Below are 20817 nucleotides of genomic sequence, written 5' to 3' on the forward strand. Positions count from 1 at the left end.
CAGGCTCTGGAGTGTGATCAGAGAAGATTCACAAGAATAGTTCCAGGAATGAACAGCTTAACTTATGAGGAATGTTTGAGGACTCTGGTCTATACTCTATGAAGTTTAGAAGAATGAGGGGGAATCTAATTCAAACTTACAGAATACTGAATGTCCTGGACAGAGTGGATGTTGAGAGGATGTTTCCATTGGTAGGAGAGACGAGGACGTGAGGGCACAGCCTTAGAGTAAAGGGAAGACCTTTTAGAATAGAGATAAGGAGAAACTTCTTCACCCAGAGAGTGATGCAACTATGCAATTCATTGTCACAGAAGGCTGTGGAGGCCCGGTCATTAAGTATATTAAAGATGGAGATAGATAGGTTCTTGATTGTCAAGGGGATCAAGGGTTACAGGAAGAAAGTGGGAGAATGGCTTATCAGCCATGATTGAATGTCGGAGCAGACTCAATTGGCTGAATGGCCTAATTTCTGCTCCTATGTTTTATGGTCTTAAATGAAGGGTTAGATCTTTGCTGAATTGTGTAGACTAAAGGGGATCTTTAAAAAGGACTGAGCTGGGATTTGATTCTGGGATTCCTAAGCATCATTCTTTTTATCTAACTGTGGGATGTGGACATTTTTGGTTAAATGAGCCAGTTGCCCATCCCTAATTGCCCTTTAGAAGGTGGCGGTTATCTTTTCCACTGTAACTATGAATGAAGGAATATACACCGTGCTAGGACTTCAGGACTTTGATCCATTGAAAATGACAGAATACTTACGTAGCTTCAACTTGGGATAGAGTGACTTGCAGCTCATGGTACTCAAATGCATCAAATGCCTTTGTACATAGAATATAGAACATTACAGCGCAGTACAAGTTATTCAGCTCTCAATGTTGCGCCGACCTGTGAAAACAATCTAAAAGCCATCTAACTTACACTATTCCATTTTCATCCATATGTTTATCCGATGACCATTTAAATGCCCTTGAAGTTGGCAAGTCTACTACTGTTGCAGGCAGTGCACTCCATGCCCCTCCTAATCTCTGAATAAAGAAACTACCTCTGACATCTGTCCTACATCTATCACCCTTCAATTTAAAGCTATTCCCCTCATTCTAGCCATCACTGTCCGAGGAAGAAGGCTCCCATTGTCCATCCTATCTAACCCTCTGACTATCTACTATTAAGTAACCTCTCAACCTTCTTCTCTCTAACGATCTTCCAATTGGTAGTGATTACAGGTTTGGAAGATGCTGTCAACAGACCATTGGTGAATTCCTGCAGTCTGTCTTGTAGATGGTGCACACTGCTGCCAATGAGCATCAATTTTGGAGGGAATGAATGTTCAAGGTAGTAGATGGAGTGTCAATCCAAAGGCTGTATTATCCTAAGACATTAAGGAAAAGGAACAAGAGTAAGCCATTTGGTCCCTTAAGGCATGAAGACTGCAGATGCTGGAGACCAGAGTTGAAAAATGTGCTGCTGGAAAAACACAGCAGGCCAAGCAGCATCTGAGGAGCAGGAGAATCGACGTTTCGGGCATAAGCCTGAAGAAGGGCTTATGCCCAAAATGTCGATTCTCCTGCTCCACGGATGCTGCCTGGCCTGCTGTGTTTTTCCAGCACCACATTTTTCAACATTTGGTCCCTTGAGCCTGCCCTGCCCATCGTATAGGATCATGGCTGATCTGGCAGTCTTCACATCCACTTTCCTACATTTTCTGTGCGATCCTTTATTCCTCTATTGATCTAGAATCTTTCTATCTCAGCCTTAAATATACACAAGAGCTCTTTCCCCACAGCTCTCCCTTTGGCAAATTGTTCCAAAGACACTTAATCTTCTGAGTGAAGACATTCCTCCTCATCTCAGTCTTAAATTAGCATCCTCTTATCCTGAGACTTTGCTCTCTTATTCTAGACTCTCACATAGGGAGAAACATCTTCTCAGCATTTACCCTGTCAAGTCCCTTAAGAATTCTGTATTACAATGAGGTAACCTCTCATTCTTCTAAATTCCAATGATTAGAGTCTCAACCCGTTTAACCTTTACGAATGAGACAATCCCTCAATTTGTTGTAGTGAACCTTTTCTGAACTGCCTCCAATGAAATATCTTCCCTTAAATAGAGACCGAAACTACTCCAGTACTCAGATGTGATCTCTCCAACACCTTGTGCATTGCATTAAGACTTATTCCATTAGCCTTCCTGATTAACTGTTGCACTTGTGAGCTAGCGTTCTGTGTTTTGTGCACAAGTACCCACATCCCCACCCCAGTCCCTTTGTATTGTAGCTTTCTGCAGTTTTTTATTCATTTAAAAATACTCTTTTCTTTTGTTCTCCATTCCAAAGTGATTTTCATGTTTTTCTACATTATATTCCTTGTGACCATTTATTTAACCTATCACTATTTCTCTGTAAATTGTATCCCTCTCACAACTTCCCTTTCAACCTGACTTTTGTTATTGAGCTTTTTGAATGTCATTGGTGCTGCACGCATCCAGGCAAGTGGCGAGCATTTCGTCAAATTCTTGACATGTGTCTTGTAGATGGTGAACAGGCTTTGGTGAACCAGTTGGATTTTCTGTCTTGTCAGCAGAATAAACAGAATGATTAATATGACTGTGACACTCAACAAAGTAATGATGTAACTTATTTTCAACGTTTGAATCTCTGTAATGAGGCTGTGATTTTTAAAGTGCGGAAACCATTTTGAATGATATTTATATTTCATTGGTTATTGTTTACATTAGTGTTAATATGTTCACACCAGTTATGAAGTCAATGTTCCAACTTGTGTAATTATACATTTTTCCTCTTCAAAAAATCAAATATAGGCCTGTGTTAGCTGTCTTTGAAGTGAATATTCAGGAAGTGGATATTTTTGCACGTGAGCAAGTATTCCAGGAAATTACGTCTTCCCAGGGGCCCTCAGATGCGACTGTCGTGATATGTCTTAAAGGACCAACCAATGGAGAAAGGGAAGCCTTTTCGGATGACCTAAGCAATGAAATAACTAATTGGCTCCAGAGTTATGGCAATATTTTGTTGGTAAGGTAAGAGCTAGTTTCCAGTAATAAACGAGTAATAAACAGCCCTGAGAACAATTGTTCAATTTACCAGACTTTTATCTTTATCTTCTATCAAAATGAAAAGAGCTTGAACAAAACTAATAATTAGCATTACAACTGGGAAACTATCTGCGAAGCATGTCTAATAAGGTTTATAACTGTTGGAAATATTCAGCAGCTATGAGAACTTCAGTGGAAAGGGAAGCTGAACCCAGAACATTATTGACATGGCTGAAACCTAAACGATGGCATAGAAAGCTGTGGGCAATCATGGCTTTTTGTAGGCAGCATTGCCTTTAATTTTCTTCTTAGTTGCAGCGGGTCTCCAAGATCTGTGTGTAAAAGCAACTTCTAGAACCACAGAAAATGGGGGAGATACTAAATGAATATTTTGCATCAGTATTTACTGTGAAAAAGGATATGGAAGATATAGGGGGGAAATAGATGGTTACATCTCGCAAAGTGTCCAGATTACAGAGGAGGAAGTGCTGGATGTTTTGAAACGGTTAAAAGTGAATAAATCCCTAGGACCTAATCAGTTGTACCCGAGAACTCTGTGGGAAACTAGAGAAGTGATTGCTGGGCCTCTCACTGAGATATTTGTATCATCGATAGTCACAGGTGAGGTGCCGGCAGACTGGTGGTTGGCAAATGTGGTGCCACTGTTTAAGAAGGGCGGTAAAGACAAGCCAGGGAGCTATAGACCAGCAAGTTGTTGGAGGGAATCCTGAGAGACAGGATGTACATGTATTTGGAAAGGAAGGACTGATTCGGGATAGTCAACAAGGCTTTGTGCGTGGGAAATCATGTCTCAAAAACTTGATTGAGTTTTTTGAAGAAGTAACAAAGAAGATTGATGAGGGCAGAGCAGTAGATGTGATCTATATGGACTGCAGTAAGGCGTTCGACAAGATTCCCCATGGGAGACAGATTAGCAAGGTTCGATCTCGTGGAATACAGGGAGAACTAGCCATTTGGATACAAAACTGGCTCAAAGGTAGAAGACAGAGGGTGGTGGTGGAGGTTGTTTTTCAGACTGGAGGTCTGTGACCAGTGGAGTGCCACAAGAATAGGTGCTGGGCCCTTTACTTTTTGTCATTTACACAACTGATTTGGATGCGGGCATAAGAGGTACAGTTAGTAAGTTTGCAGATTACACCAAAATTGGAGGTGTAGTGGATAGTGAAGAGGGTTACCTCAGATTACAACAGTATCTGGACCAGATGGGCCAACGGGCTGAGAAGTGGCAGATGGAGTTTAATTCAGATAAATGCGAGGTGCTGCATTTTGGGAAAGCAAATCTTAGCAGGATTTATACACTTAATGGTAAGGTCCTGGGGAGTGTTGTTGAACAAGAGACCTTGGAGTGCAGGTTCATAGCTCCCTGAAAGTGAAGTCGCAGGTAGATAGGATAGTGAAGAAGGCGTTTGGTATGCTCTCCTTTATTGGTCAGAGTATTGAGTACAGGAGTTGGGAGGTCATGTTGTGGCTGTACAAGACATTGGTTACGCCACTGTTGGAATATTGCATGCAATTCTGGTCTCCTTCCTATCGGAAAGATGTTGTGAAACTTGAAAGGGTTCAGAAAAGATTTACAAGGATGTTGCCAGGGTTGGAGGATTTGAGCTACAGGGAGATGCTGAACAGGCTGGGGCTGTTTTCCCTGGATCGTCAGAGGCTGAGGGGTGACCTTGTAGAAGTTTACAAAATTATAAGGGGCATGGATCGGATAAATAGACAAAGTCTTTTCCCCGGGGTCGGGGAGTCCAGAATTAGAGAGCATAGGTTTAGGGTGAGAGGGGAAAGATATAAAAGAGACCTGAGGGGCAACTTTTTCACGCAGAGGATGGTATGTGTATGGAATGAGTTGCCAGAGGATGTGGTGGAGGATGGTACATTAGCAACATTTAAGAGACATTTGGATGGGTATACGAATAGGAAGGGTTTGGAGGGATATGGGCCAGGTGCTGGTGGGTGGGACTAGATTGGGTTGGGATATCTAGTCGGCATGGATGGGTTGGACCGAAGGGTCTGTTTCCATGCTGTACATCTCTATGATTGTAAGTCAGTGCTGTGATCATCATGTATGGAAACTCTGAGCAATTATGCACCCCCGACTGCATTTCTTGGATGGCTAGTAGCAAGCTAGTTTCTCCTGGGGTTGCTGTCCCTTTCGAATAATTCCCATTCCAAGAGCTGACAGCTCATTGGGGCTATCAAGAAATTTGGCCAATTCTGACACTGTGTCTGAAAGGTGAGAATGCTGGGAACAGGCCACCTCCCAATCAGGGAGTTAGGATCAGGAATCCGCAAAGTGAATTATGGCTTGTATTGTGAAGGAAGAGAGGTTGTAATGGTGGTGGCCTTTGTTGCTGGGGTCTCTTCACTGCAACATGGAATCTTTGAATTGGGGTATTCATTGTCTTGAGCTCACAGAGAGCTCTACATGTAGCAGTTCTCCTTCACCCAGCACTCATAAAATGTCATAGTTGCAGCAAGAAAATGGGCACTTTGTTGGTGAAAATGCTGTGGCAGTGAGAGAAGTCAGCGGACGCAGTTCCTCGCGGTGAACGGTAGCAGTAGGGATACCCTCCTGGCATTCAGGGCTAACAGAGGCAGTGGTGGCTTGTCCACCAATTGGAGGCAGTGGCAGTGGACCGTTCAAGATGGCATGGCTAGCAAGGTAACATCTCAAAGGAGAGCAGCCTGAGCGGCACTCTTGGCAAGATGGTATCAGCAGCCTGATCTGACAGTGGAGCTGGGGACTCTTGTTTGCAGGATGAGTATGGGTTCACCACCGGGTCCAGCATTGGTGATGGCGTGGGTGAGGCAGACCCTAAGGCGAAGAGGTGCAGCCTAAAGAGTAGTGATTCCTTTGTTGGTGGGTCTGATGCAGATGGTGAGATGGTGGACGATGGGAGGCAGCACAGTTGTCATTGGTGAGCTGGCTCAGGACTCTTTTTAGTTATATCTTTTATTCTTTTTATTCAAAATAGCACCAGATTTTGGTGACTGTTGAAGCTTTTCACTGTATTTTATTGCATTATTCACTGTAAAATGCAAGAGACAATAAATAAATCATTAAACCATCAGGACTAGAACACAAGTGACAGATTTGACAACAGAGATGCCAATTTACACAGCATGAAAACAAAATGCTGATCATTTGGCCCAAAGTTGTGGAGAAACAACAAAAACTGTTAACTATCAGCCTTCATTCTCGGACACAATGACCAGCTAGACTCTCCCTGTCTGGTCTTTGTCTCTGTCATCCTGGTTCATCTCAGGATTCTCAACCTCAGCTTCTTGCTCAGAGATTTCCCCTCCTTCCTGCATCTCCTCCTCTGACAACCCAACTCCAATTTGGCAACTAGGTTGTGAACGTATATGATACCACTGCATCAGGTTATAGTGTGTGGCATTACCTCACCAGTCTGGTCATCAGAACCTATCATGAGGAGGCATATGGTCTGTTCTACAATGGTCAAAGCACAGAAAGCATTATGTATCTCCTTAGTATCAATCTGAGGAGTTTTTAGAGATGTCAACTGGTATGATTTAAGAGAGAGTGTACCTGTTGTTACCCAGTAACCATCCTTGTTTGGGCTGAAGACCTTTGAAAAGGCTGGTACTGGTGAGTAGCCCAGGATGGTAATCATCATGGCAGCTCCCAGGATAACCAGCAAACACTAGCTGTTTTAGTCACAAACTAAGAGAATGGGATCTTTTTTCTATTTTGAAGACTTTTGTTTCATGATAGGGCACCCTAGCTGCCATTGTCAATCAGTGCCTGATGGGCAGAAGTTAATTGTGAAGGCAAAGATAATCCAGTGAATTATGCAGTTATTGAGAGAGACAGATACATGGATACTAGGTTTTCACCAGCTGATAGAGAGATGCTGATCGATGAATTGTTAATAATGTCAATGGTGAAGAGCTGATTTTTGGACACTTACCTGGTTATTACATCTACCATTATTCTCGCCATCTCTGGGAGCAGAAAATCAGACTCCTTAGTTTGAATTAGGAAGGATTGCTACAGGGATGTATCTTTAAATTTCAAATAGTTAAAATGATTTGATTACAGTTTGCAAAATATTAAAAAAGAGATTAATTATTTCCATCGGTTGGGGAGTCTAGGATTCAGGTTTATAGTTAAAAATTACAGCTGACATTTCAGGAATGAAATTGGTAAATACTTCTACATAAAAAGGGCAAGAGAAGGTTGGAACTCTATTTTACTTGATCAATTACTAATTTTTAGATTGCTGCTAGCTAGAAGTTAAGAATGTGTTAAAGAGGTATAGATCAGCCATGACTTCATTGTCAGACTGAAGAGGCCTGGGAGACTCAATGGCCCACTCCCTTTCCCATATTCTTATGCCTCATTCATGAATTCCTGTTGCCAAGCATTGAAACTCTGAACCTTGTTTTATGTTGTAATTGTCTCAACGGCAACATAGTTCCATGACATAATTAATTTAAAAATTGTAAGTCCAACTTTTAGGAAAATGCAAAGACTTGCGACAGCAGATTAATGTTATTGATGCATTTCTATGTATTGTGACAAAGTAGCCTGATCACAAGAAATAGCAGTGAGAATAAATGCTTATTTATTGTGATCATTGTGATTCTGTGCTTCCGCCCTACTTTCCTGCCCATTCCCCATACCTTTTGATTCCCTGAAAGATCAAAAAGAAAAATCAACACCAGCCTTAAGTATAATCAGTGTTGGAGCAATCCCAACCCTCTGACATGAACAGTTCTAAAGATTTGCAACCTGTTAAATGAAGTAATTTTTCCTCATCACAGTACTTAATGAACAGCCCTTGACCTGAAACTGTGTCCCCATTTTTAACATTTTCCAGCCAGAGAAAACTCTCTGATAGGAGATGATTTTCTCAACTTTGTTTTGCTAAAGAATGTTGGCCATAGAATATAGAACATAGAACATTACAGCGCAGTACAGGCCCTTCGGCCCTCGCTGTTGCGCTGCCCTGTCATACTAACTGAAGCCCATCCCACCTACACTATTCCATGTAGGTCCATTTGCCTGTCCAATGATGACTTAAATGCACTTAAACTTGGCGAATCTACTACCGATGCAGGCAAAGCATTCCATACCCTTACTACTTACTACCCCATGATGGGACAATAATTCTATTATTATATTTCTGTTAGATTTGATCATGGACAGATGTTGGTAACTTTTCAGGATAGTCGGATGGCTCTGAAAGTTTTGGATCTAGATGGAAAAATGGTAAGTCTAGTTTAATGCAAAACAGTCTCCATTTTATGCCCTAGCATGTTGAATTAAAATGCTGTCAGTCATTTTAATAATGTGATAACTGAACTTAAGAATGCACTTTGTGTATGTCACTAAGAAATGCGAATTGCCACAATAAATTAAGCCATTACTTTATCTGCTTTTCTGGCATATTTGGAATGTTATGTACAATTAATTAGCATTATTTTGAGAATACATAAGAATAAGCCATAGGAGCGAAGTTAGCCCTCACCATTTAATTGCAATGGTTGAGTAATGCCATTAAAATCGAGGTTTAAAACTTACTGACTTGTTAGTACTTGTTTCCTGCCGTTCGCTATTTTAAAATAGAGTTTTCTTAAGTAATCCAGCAATTGGCCGAAGCAAGCAGTAACCTGGTTGATGTATTCAAAATGCATTAATTAGCAAACCAAACCAATTTCATATGAAAACGAAATTTGTGCTGCACTGATTTGCTGAGTAAAACCTAGGGACAAAACAAAGGGACTAAGAGATCACAAGGTCCCCTAAAACTATCATTCTGAACCTTGGGGTTTTAAAAGAGGTAGCTGCAAAGATTGCAGATGCATTAGTTTGATCATCCAGAATTCCTCAGGTTTATTGGAGGGATTGCAAGGTGATAGTTATAATCACACTACTTGCAGGGAGGTGACAGCATAGTGTTAGTGTGACTGGCCTTGTAATCCAGAAACCAATGTACATGTTCTGGCAGTTGGTTTCATGGCAGATGGTAAAATTTGAATTCAGTAAGATCTGGAATCTAAAGCTAGTCTAATTGTGGCCATGTAACCATTATCAATTGTTGTAAAAAATAATCTGAAACATAATGTCCTTCATGGATGGAGATCTGTCAGTCCTGCATGTAGTTAACTTTTAAATGCTCTCTGAAATGTTCTAACAAGCCACATAATGCAAGGTCACTTAAAGATGGTAATAAATACTGACCCTGCCAGTGATGCCCACCTCCCATGAAAGAATAAGGAAAAAAATTAAGAAAAGTGGAAGTGGGAAAATTAGAACCATATGCTAGCTAACATAACATCAGTAGTAGCAGTAAATGCTGGAATCTATTTTAGAGACTTGGCTACAGGAAGCTTAGAAAATCATCAATCCATTTAACTCTGTTCAATTATATTTTGGCACATAAACCATGCTTAACAAACCTATTCAAACTTTTTGAGGACATAACTAGCAGGGTGGATAAGGGGAAACCAATAGATGTAGTCAGTGTATATGTATTTTCAAAAGTAATTTAATAAAGTAGGAGCAACAATGATTGGGATAAATATATTAACTTGGATTGAATTGATAGAGAGTGAAAAACAGGAATAAATGGGATATTTTTCGGTTGTTGGACTGGTTTTGTGTGGATCACTAATAGAACCTTACAGTGCAGTACAGGCCCTTCGGCCTTCAATGTTACACTGCCCTGTGAAACCAATCTAAAGCCCATCTAACCTACGCTATTCTATTCTCATCCATATGTCTATCCAATGACCATTTAAAAGCCTGTAAAGTTGGCAAGTCTACAACTATTGCAGGCAGTTCCGCACCCCTACTACTCTGAGTAAAGAAACTTTACTCTCTGAGTAAAGACAGGGAGAAGGTGAGGACTGCATGCTGGAGATCAGAGCTGAAAAATGTGTTGCTGGAAAAGCGCAGTAGAACTGGCAGCATCAAAGGAGCAGGAGAATCGACGTTTCGGGCATAAGCCCTTCTTCAGGAAGAAGGGCTTATGCCCGAAGCATCAATTCTCCTGCTCCTTTGATGCTGCCTGACCTGCTGCGCTTTTCCAGCAACATATTTTTCAACTACCTCTGACATCTGTCTTCTATCGATCACTTCTCAATTTGAATCTATGCCCCTTCGTGTTACCATCACCATCTGAGGAAAAATGCTCTCACTGTCCACCCAATCTAACCCTCTGATTATCTTATTAATCGCAATTAAGTCACCTCTCAACCTTCTCCTCTCGAATGAAAACAGCCTCAAGTCCCTCAACCTTTCCTCATAAGATCCATGTCAGGCAATATCCTAGTAAATCTCCTCTGAACCATCTCCAAAGCTTCCATGTCCCTTCCGATAATACAATGACCACAACTATATGCAATTCTCCAAGTGCAGTCACACACCAAATTTTTATACAGCTGCAGCATGACTTCATGGTTCCGAAACTCGATCCCTCTACTAATAAAAGCTAACATACTGTATGGGTTAGAGTTGTGCTAGAAAAGCACAGCTGCTCAGGCAGCATCCGAGGAGCAGGAAAACATCGATGCTGCCTAACCAGCTGTACTTTCCCAACACCACTCTAATCTAGACTCTGATTTCCAGCATCTGCAGTCCTCACTTTTGCCTAACACACTGTATGCCTTCTTAACAGCCCTATCAACCTGGGTGGCAACTTGGGGAATCTATGTACATGCACACCGAGATCTCTCTGCTCATCTACACTACCAAGAAGCCTACCATTTGTCCAGTACTCTACATTCCTGCTACTCCTTCCAAAGTAAATCACCTCAAACTTTTCTGCATTAAACTCCATTTGCCACCTCTCAGCCCAGCTCTGCAGCTTGTCTATGTCCCTCTGTAACCTACAACATCCTTCAGCACTATCCATAACTGTACCGCCTTAGTGTTGTCCACAAATTTACTAACCCATCCTTCTGCACCCTCATCAAGATCGTTTATAAAAATAGCAAACAGCAGTGGACCCAAACCAGATTCTTGTGGTACACCCCTAGTAACTGAACTCCAGGATGAACATTTCCCATCAACCACCACCCTCTTCTTTCAGCTTGCCAATTACTGATTCAAACCACTAAATCACCCTCAATCCCATGCCTCCAAATTTTGTGCAGTAGTGTACCTTAGAGTGCAGTAGAGAACCTTATCAAATGCCTTACTGAAATCCATATACACCACATCAACAGCTTTACCCTCATCCACCTGTATGGTTACCTTCTCAAAGAATTCTAAGGTTTGTGAGGCACAACCTACCATTCACAAAACCGTTGAAAATGTGTTGCTGGTTAAAGCACAGCAGGTTAGGCAGCATCCAAGGAATAGGAAATTCGACGTTTCGGGCATAAGCCCTTCATCAGGAAGGCTTATGCCCGAAACGTCGAATTTCCTATTCCTTGGATGCTGCCTAACCTGCTGTGCTTTAACCAGCAACACATTTTCAGCTGTGATCTCCAGCATCTGCAGACCTCATTTTTTACCCATTCACAAAACCGTATTGACTATCCCTAATCAACTTATTCCTATCGAGATGATTATAAATCCTATCTCTTATAACCTTTTCAACACTTTACCCAAACAGAATTAAGGCTCACTGGTCTATAATTACCCGGGTTGTCTGTACTCTTGAACAAGGGAACAACATTTGCTATCGTCCAGTCTTCTGGTACTATTTCTGTAGACAATAAACACACAAATATCAAAGTCAAAGGCTCGGCCATCTTCTCCCTGGCTTCCCAGAGAATCCTAGGATAAATCCCATCTGACCCAGGGGACTTACCTATTTTCACACTTTCCGGAATTTCCTGCACCACCACTTTGTGAACTTCATTCCCATCTAGTCTAATGTCCTGATTCTTAGTATTCTCCTCGACAACGTTGTCTTTTTCAAGTGTGAATAACGATGAAAATCTATATTAATTTCTTAACTGAAGCTGTTAAATATCTAAGTTTGAGGACGGTTCAAGGCTAAATGGGAATATAAGAAGTGAGGGCAATATAAAGACACTGCAGAGAGTTATAAACAATTTAGTAAGTGAGCAGGTGGTAATAAGTGTGATGAAATGGAAAGTTATCCACTTTGATAAGAAAAACAAAAACAATATTTTTTGTTGTAAAATTGGGGAATGTTTGCCTTCAAATGGTGCTGGGTGTCCTTTTACATGATTTACAAGAGGTTAACAGGGAGGGAAGTAAGGTAATGTTAGATTAGCTTTTGTCAAAAAGAGAATATAAAAGTAAGAAAGTCTTAGTAACCTTGTGCAGGACATTGGTATGACCATGCCTGGTGGTTCATGTGCAGTTTTGATCTCCTTACCTAAGTAAGTAAACACTTTCTGTTAAGGAAGTGCAACAAATTGTTCATGATGTAATTACCTTATGAGAAGGGATTCAGCAGTCTAGCCCTGTTATCATCTAATTTGGTGTGAAGGGATACCAGGACTAATGGTACAAAAAAACAGGTGATGGATATATTAGTTAGGGGCTAATTTGGTGCAAAATGGTTGTACAAATATTGGGAGGTGGTAATCATTGGGAGCATTTTATGGAATACAGTTAACTGAAATATAGGTCTTACTAAAAGAATTGTATTTAAATAATTATCTTTTTGTGTCTAGCAAGGTCTGGGCCTCCAAAAAAGTTGATAAGAGGAAAATCAGAATATGAGAATAAACTTGCTAGGAATAGGGGGAGCTAGCTAATTGAAGATAAAATTGGCTTGAAGGTAGGAGACAGTGTGTAGTGATAGAGGATTGCTTTTCAGACTAGAGGCTTGTGACCGCCAGTGTGCCACAAGGTTCAGTGCTGAGTCTGTAGTGATTGTAATGAGATCAGCCAGGTGGACCTCAGTGAATATGAGTTCCCTGATTTAGAATGATAGAAGTAGGTCATTCAGCCCATCAAGTCTATACTGATCCTCGAAGAGCATCCAGTGGGAGCTTGATCAGATGGGCGAAAGGGCCAAGGAGTGGCAGATGGAGTTTAACTTAGATAAATGTGAGGTGTTGGGTTTTGGTAAGGCAAACCAAGGCAGAATTATATAGTTAATGGTAGGGTCCTGTGGAATGTTATTGAACAACAAGACCTAGGGATGCAGGTGCATAGTTCCTTGAAAGTGGAGTCACAGGTAGACAGGGTGGTGAAGAAGCCATTTAGCAAGCTTGCCTTCATTGGTCAGTACACTGAGTATAGGAGTTGGGACATCATGCTGCAGCTGTACAGACGTTGGTGAGGCCACTTCTAGAATATATGTACAATTCTGGATGCCCTTCTATAGGAAGAATTTTGTTAAACCGAAGAGGGTGAGGAAGAGATTTACATGGAAAATGTTGATACTAGAGGGTTTGATTTATAGGGAGAGGCTGAATAGGCTGGGACTTTTTTTCCCCTGAAGCCTTAGATGCTGAGGTGTGACTTTCTAGAGATTTATAAAATCATGAGGGCATGTATAGAGTGAATATGCAGGTCTTTTTCCCAGGATGGGGTAGTCCAAAAAAGAGGACATTGGTTTAAAGTGAGAGGGGAAAGGACCTGAGGGTGGTTATGTGTATGGAACAAACTATCGGAGGAAATAGTGGAAGTGGGTACAATTGCAATATTTAAAAGGAATCTGGGTGGGTATATGAATAGGAAGGGTTTAGAGGGATAAGGACCAAATGCTGGCAAATGGGACTAGGTCAGATTGGGATGTCTGGTTGGCACAGGCAGATTGGACCAAAAATTTTGTTTCCATGCTGTATGACTCTATAAAACCGAATCATAAAAGCTTTTGTAAGTGAGTGAAAAGGAAGCGAATAACTAAAATAAATGTTGACTCCTTAGAAGCAGAGGCAGGAGAAGTTATTATTCAGGATGTGGAAATGATCGAGATAGTGAACAAATATTTTGTGTCTGTATTCAGTAGAAAACAATTTAAATAACATAGCAGGAGTTGATCAAGGAGCTATTACAAGTGAGAAAATTAAGCTAATTCAAATCAGCAGAGAAATATCCTGTAGTTGTCAGAGGTCTGAAATCAGACAAAACTCTGTGACCAAATGGCCACCAACTTACAATTCTAATAGACCTGCAGGAATAGTTGAAGTGCAGGCTGAATTTGTCCAAAATATCTTAGATTCTGAAACAGACCAGCATTTTGGAAGTTAACACATGTTATATCACAGTTCAAGAAAGTAGGGAGAGAAAAAATAATGAATGACAAGCTTGCAATAAATCTTAGGGAAAATGTTGAAATCTGTGTTTAAGAAATCCTTTACAATTCACTTAGAAAAGTATGGTATGATTAAAGCAAATCAACAGTGCTCCAAAATAATTTGGAAGTAATGGGGGGATCAAGGGAGAGATAGTTTAACTTTTTCAATAAAAACAGATTTGAGGAAAATAGTTATACAAAACTTTGACATTCAACAAAGTCGATGTTTTAAACTACATTGCACTTTAGGTAGAATGTCAAAGATTTGAGTGTGGTGCTGGAAAAGCACAGCACGTCAAGCAGCATCCAAGGAGCAGGAATTGAGCTTTTGCCAAAAACGTTGAATTTCCTGCTCCTCGGATGTTGCTTGGCCTGCTGTGCTTTTTCAGCACCACACTCCTGACTCTAATCTCCAGCATCTACAGTACTCACTTTCACCCTGTCAAAGATTTGGATACATTGTAAAAGAGACTTCCAAGAACAGCACCAGGGTGGAGAGATTTCAGTCCTGTGGAGATTTAAGCTGAAGCAGTTTAAAATGGGATTTTATGGAAGTGTTTAACATGATGAGAAATTCTTATAGAGTAGGTAAGGACAAACTGTTGCAGCTTGGAGGAGGATTGGATACTAGAGGAAGGTGTCAGACAATTGACAAATGAGCTAAAGGAGAGATGACATTTGTTTACCTGATACTTTACTACAATTTGATGTGTGCTAAAAGGAAGGTAGAAACAAATGTTATGCAATTATTTGTTTGTGCAGTTCCATCAATTTAAATTATGATTTAACACCTTCAAGGTTAACGGCAGAGTGGTGTGTATAAAACCCCGAATAAGAAACTGGCTCAATAATCTACATGAAGAAATTAATATAAACAGAAACAGTATTGCACCGATGTCTCCGACTGCAAATTCTTGCCTGCTTGAAGAAACTTTTGATTTTAACAGTCTGGATTATGACACTGAAGGTAATTCATATGCCTCATGTGCAAAATTACTACCAAATGATACTAAAAATGCAGTGATAATGTGGATATTGATGTGCCAGAATGCCAATTGTCACAACACAGGTTCCTACGCAATAAGTTCAGAAGTTCAGCTGTGCAATTAGTAAATGCTGAGTAGAGAGTGGATTATCCTCAACAATGAAACATACTCCAAGTATCTCATCCACAACAATCACCTCAAAAAGAGTTTTAACTTGTGCAAAGCTAGAAAACTGCCAGTAATAGAGCTTGCTTCATTTATTTCACCCCTTTGTGGTTATTATTCTATCAATGTATTTTCTATCAAGTTCCTAGAAATGGTTAACATTCTCAATGATTCCCAAGACACAGTTGGGACATCATCTTGTCACTGTCTCCAGGGTAATACCTTTTTGTCCAGTTCACAAATCTAAACCCAAAACTTAATCATAGTCAACTACGTATTATATTTGATTGATTATATTTTCCTGGAAGGAGGATTCCCTGGGGGTAGATTAATTAGTATTGTAATTCTTCTATCAAAAATCTGTCCACTAAACTGTAAGTACAAGCATTTGTAGAATAGCTCGCTGTCTAAGAACTATATACAAATTTTAACAACACCCTCACCTGTACTACTGAAAGTGGCAAGGCTTATAATATGCGTAATGTGACCTGCCTGCTGACTACCCATTCACCCTCATAAGCCTTTCATTTTACAAAGAGTTTAACAGCCATTTAAAAGTCTCTTTATTGGCTGAGAGTGGGGACTTCCTTTAGATATCATCATCCAAGACAACACCAACAAAATCATTGCCTTCACCTTTTAATACTTCCTGTATGCCTCTTGGATGTGGCTGTTTTGCCTCACTTGCTGAGATCTGCCTGCCTGGACCTGTCAATGCTCCTGAATTCCATGAATTTTGTTGTCCATACTTCTCCCTGCCTGTAGTCCCAGCAGTGGACTATTCTATTTAGCTGAGAACAAATCCAAGGATTTCATGAAAGCCTGGTATGCATTGTTTGAATGATTTATTGAACTGGCAGATTACAATTTTTTTTATTTTAGAGTCATAGAGATGTACAGCAAGAAAACGGACTCTTCGGTCCAACTCGTACATGCCGACCAGATATCCCAACCCAATCTAGTCCCACCTGCCAGCACCTGGCCACATCCCTCCAAACCCTTCCTATTCATATACCCATCCAGATGTCTTTTAAGTTTTGCAATTGTACTAGCCTCCACCACTTCCTCTGGCAGCCCATTCCACACAAGCACCAACCTCTGCATGATTAGATTTTTAGATTAGATTCCCTACAGTGTGGAAACAGGCCCTTCAGCCCAACCAGTCCACACCAACCCTCCAAAGAGTAACCCACCCAGACCCATTTCCCTCTGATTAATGCACCTAACACTATGGGCAATTTAGCATGGCCAATTCACCTGACCTGCACATCTTTGGACTGTGGGAGGAAACCGGAGCACACGGAGGAAACCCACGCTGACACGGGGAGAATGTGCAAAGTCCACACAGACAGTCGCCCGAGGTGCTGTGAAAAAGTTGCCCCATAAATCTCTTTTATATCTTTCCCATCTCGCCCTAAACCTATGCTGTCTAGTTCTGGACTCCCCAGCCCCAGGGAAAAGACCTTGTCTATTTACCTTATCAGTGCCCCTCATGATTTTATAAACCTCTATAAGGATACCCCTCAGCCTCTGACGCTCCAGGGAAAACAGCCCCAGCCTATTCAACCTCTCCCTATAGCTCAAATCTCTTAACTGTGTATGTGATGGAGTTATGATTAATAAGGTTGGGCTTTAGGTTGTAGTCCTTAAGGAGATTACATTTTTCCCTATCTGTGTTCTGCTAAAGTTAGATATTAATAATAAATTATTAATTTTTGTTTGTGATGTAACCTTAGTGTCCAAGATCTGTTAATTGTAAAATTTTTGATTTTTAAGGCAATTTTGAAAGTCATTGAGTGTTTTGGTTTCACTATGTTGTGACTTCAGTTATAGCGAGACTATTTTGGTTTGACTTACAGAGTCATAGACATGTACAGCATGGAAAAAGACCCTTCATTCCAACTCGTCCATGCCGACCAGATATCCAACCCAATCTAGTCCCACCTGCCAGCACCTGGCCCATGTCCCTCCAAACCCTTCCTATTCATATACCTATCCAGATACCTTTTGAATGTTGCAATTGTACCAGCCTCCACCACTTCCTCTGGAAGATCATTTCACACCGGTATCACCCTCTCCCTTACGTCTCTTTTATATCTTTCCCCTCTCACCCTAAACCTATGCCCTCTAGATCTGGACTCCCTCACCCCAGGGAAAAGACTTTGTCTATTAATCCTATCTATGCCCTCATGATTTTATAAACATCTATAATGTCACTCCTCAGCTCCAGGGAAAATAGCCCCAGCCTATTCAACCTCTCCCTATAGCTTAAATCCTCCAACCTTGGCAACATCCTTGTAAATCTTTTCTGAACTCTTTCAAGTTTCGCAACATCTTTCCAATAGGAAAGAGACCAGAATTGCATGTAATATTCCAACAGTGGCCTAACCAATGTCCTGTACAGCTGCAACATGACTTCCCAACTCCTGTACTCAATACTCTGACCAACAAAGGAAAGCATACCAAATGCCTTCTTCACTATCCTATCTACCTGTGACTCCACTTTCAAGGAGTTATGAACCTGCACTCCAAGATCTCTTTGTTCAGCAACACACCCTGGGACCTTACCATTAAGTGTATAAGTCCTGCTAGGATTTGCTTTCCCAAAATGCAACATCTCACATTTATCTAAATTAAAATCCATCTGCCACTTCTTAGTCCATTGGCCCATCTGATCAAGATCCTGTGATAGTCTGAGGTAACCTATTTCGCTGTCCACTACACCTCCAATTTTGGTGTCAACTGCAAACCTACTAACTATACCTCTTATGCTCACATCCAAATCATTTATGTAAATGACAAAAAGTAGAGGGCCCAGCACCGATCCTTGTGGCCCTCCATTGGTTACAGGCCTCCAGTCTGAAAAACAACCTGCCACCACCACCCTCTGTCTTCTACCTTTGAGCCAATTCTGCATCAAAATGGCAAGTTCTCCCCATATTCCATGCGATCTAACCTTGCTCATCAGTCTCCCATGGGGAACCTTGTTGAATGCCTAAGTTATTGTATGGTTCACATCTACCACTCTACCTCATGAACCATCTTTATTACTTCTTCAAAAAACTCAGTCAAGTTTGTGAGACAGGATTTCCAATGCATAAAGCCATATTGACTATCCCTAATCAGTCCTTGACTTTCCAAATACATGTCTAGCCTGTCCCTCAGGGTTCCCTCCAATAACCTGCCCACATCCAGTCTTCCAGCATCTCACCTGTGACTATCGATGATACAAACATCTCAGTAAGAGGCCCAGCAATCACTTCCCTAGCTTCCCACAGAGTTCTAGGGTATACCTGATTAGATTAGATTAGATTAGATTACTTACAATATGGAAACAGGCCCTTTGGCCCAACAAGTCCACACTGACCCTCCGAAGAGCAACCCACCCAGACCCATTCCCCTACATTTACTCCTTCACCTAACACTACAGGCAATTTAGCATGGCCAATTTACCTAACCTGCACATTTTTGGGCTGTGGGAGGAAACCAGAGCACCCGGAGGAAACCCACGCAGACACTGGGAGAATGTGCAAACTCCACAATGAACCCGGGTCTCTAGTGCTGTGAGGCAACAGTGCTAACCACTGTGCCGCCATGCTGCCCATGGTGACCTGATCAGGTCCTGGGCATTTATCCACTTTTCTTTGTTTCAAGATATCCAGCACCACCTCCTCTGTGATGTGGACATTATTCAAGATGTCAACATCAATTTCCCTACATTCTATATAGAGTCATAGAGATGTACAGCATGGAAACAGACCCTTCGGTCCAATCTGTCCATGCCAACCAGATATCCCAACCCAATCTAGTCCCACCTGCCAGCACCTGGTCCATATCCCTCCAAACCCTTCCTATTTCGATACCCATCCAAATGCCTCTTAAATGTTGCATTATCTTCCATGTCCTTTTTCACAGTAAATACTGATGCAAAATCTGCCCTATCTCCTGCGGGTCCACACGCTGATCGTTAAGGGCCCTATTCTCTCCCTAGTTACCCTTTTGTCCTTAATGTATCTGTAAAAACTTTTTGGATTCTCCTTAACTCTATTTGCTAAATTTATCTCATGTTCCCTTTTTGCCCTTCTGATTTCCCTCTTCAGTATATTCCTACTGCCTTTATACTCTTCTCAGGATTCAATCAATCTATCCTGTCTATACCTGACATATGCTTCCTACTTTTTCTTAACCAAACCCTCAATTTCTTTAGTTATCCAGCTTTCCCGATATCTACCAGCCTTCCCTTTCACCCTAACAGGAATATACTTTCTCTGGATTCTTGTTATCTCATTTCTGAAGGCTTCCCATTTTCCAGCTGTCCCTTTACCTGCAAACATCTGCGCCCAATCAGCTTTCGAAAGTTCTTGCCTAATACCGTCAAAATTGGCATTCCTCCAATTTAGAACTTCAGCTTTTAGATCTGATCTATCCTTTTCCCTCATTATTTTAAACCTAATAGAATTATGGTCGCTGGCCCCAAAGTGCTCCCTCACTGACACCTCAGTCACCTGCTTTGCCTTTTTTCCTCAGAGTAGGTCACGTTTTGCACCTTGTACATCCACATGCTGAATCAGAAAATTTTCTTGTACACACTTAACAAATTCCTCTCCATCTAAACCCTTAACACTATGGCAGTCCCAGTCTATGTTTGTAAAGTTAAAATCCCCTACCTTAACCACAGTATTATTCTTACAAATAACTGAGATCTCCTGACAAATTTGTTTCTCAATTTCCCTCTGACTATTAGGGGTCTATAATAAAATCCCAATAAGGTGATCATCCTTTTCTTATTTCTCAGTTCCACTCAAATAATTTTCTGGATGTATTTCCGGGAATATCCTCCCTAAGTGCAGCTGTAATGCTATCCCTTATCAAAAACGTCAAATCCCCTCCTGTCTTGCCTTCCTTTCTGTCCTTCCTGTAGCATTTGTATCCTGGAACATTAAGCTGCCGTCCTTCTTGTATAGGTCACTTCTACTCCAAAACAGCTTCGAATGATCCAAAAACGTGAATCCTTCTCCCGTACACCAGCTCCTCAGCCATGCATTCATCTGCTCTATCCTCTAATTCCTGCCCTCACTAGCTCATAGCACCAGGGGCTCAGGATATCGGAATTTAGATTCTGTAGTTCTAGAATTGGATTTTGATACATCTTACAGCTGGTAATTTGACACAGTTTATATACAGACTTAAGGTGGCACTGGAAATTGCTAAAGACCTAATGTAAGAGACAAAAGCTTCCATCATACTTTTGCGGGTCATGACTAAAACTAAACTAACAGAGTCGCAGGCAGACTGTAAATGAACTTGCTACTGTGAGCTACAAAGACAGACATCAATTTAGTATTGAAACATGTGGGTTCAATGGAAATATCAGAGATGCAATATGGCTA

General features: G+C 41.1%; 1 protein-coding gene across 3 annotated transcripts in view; it reads left to right on the forward strand.

Moving 5' to 3' along the window:
• Positions 1-20817, forward strand: part of LOC132819805 (synaptojanin-2-like) — a 207559-nt gene that overhangs the window by 165862 nt on the left and 20880 nt on the right. For all 3 annotated transcript variants that reach the window (XM_060831596.1, XM_060831597.1, XM_060831598.1), the window contains 3 exons: positions 2821-3039; positions 8236-8314; positions 15075-15243. In XM_060831596.1, coding sequence (XP_060687579.1) covers positions 2821-3039; positions 8236-8314; positions 15075-15243 — 467 coding nt within the window. The remainder of the gene's footprint in view (positions 1-2820; positions 3040-8235; positions 8315-15074; positions 15244-20817) is intronic.

This window comes from Hemiscyllium ocellatum, chromosome 10 (genome assembly GCF_020745735.1).
Source record: "Hemiscyllium ocellatum isolate sHemOce1 chromosome 10, sHemOce1.pat.X.cur, whole genome shotgun sequence".
NCBI classification, from domain to species: domain Eukaryota; kingdom Metazoa; phylum Chordata; class Chondrichthyes; order Orectolobiformes; family Hemiscylliidae; genus Hemiscyllium; species Hemiscyllium ocellatum.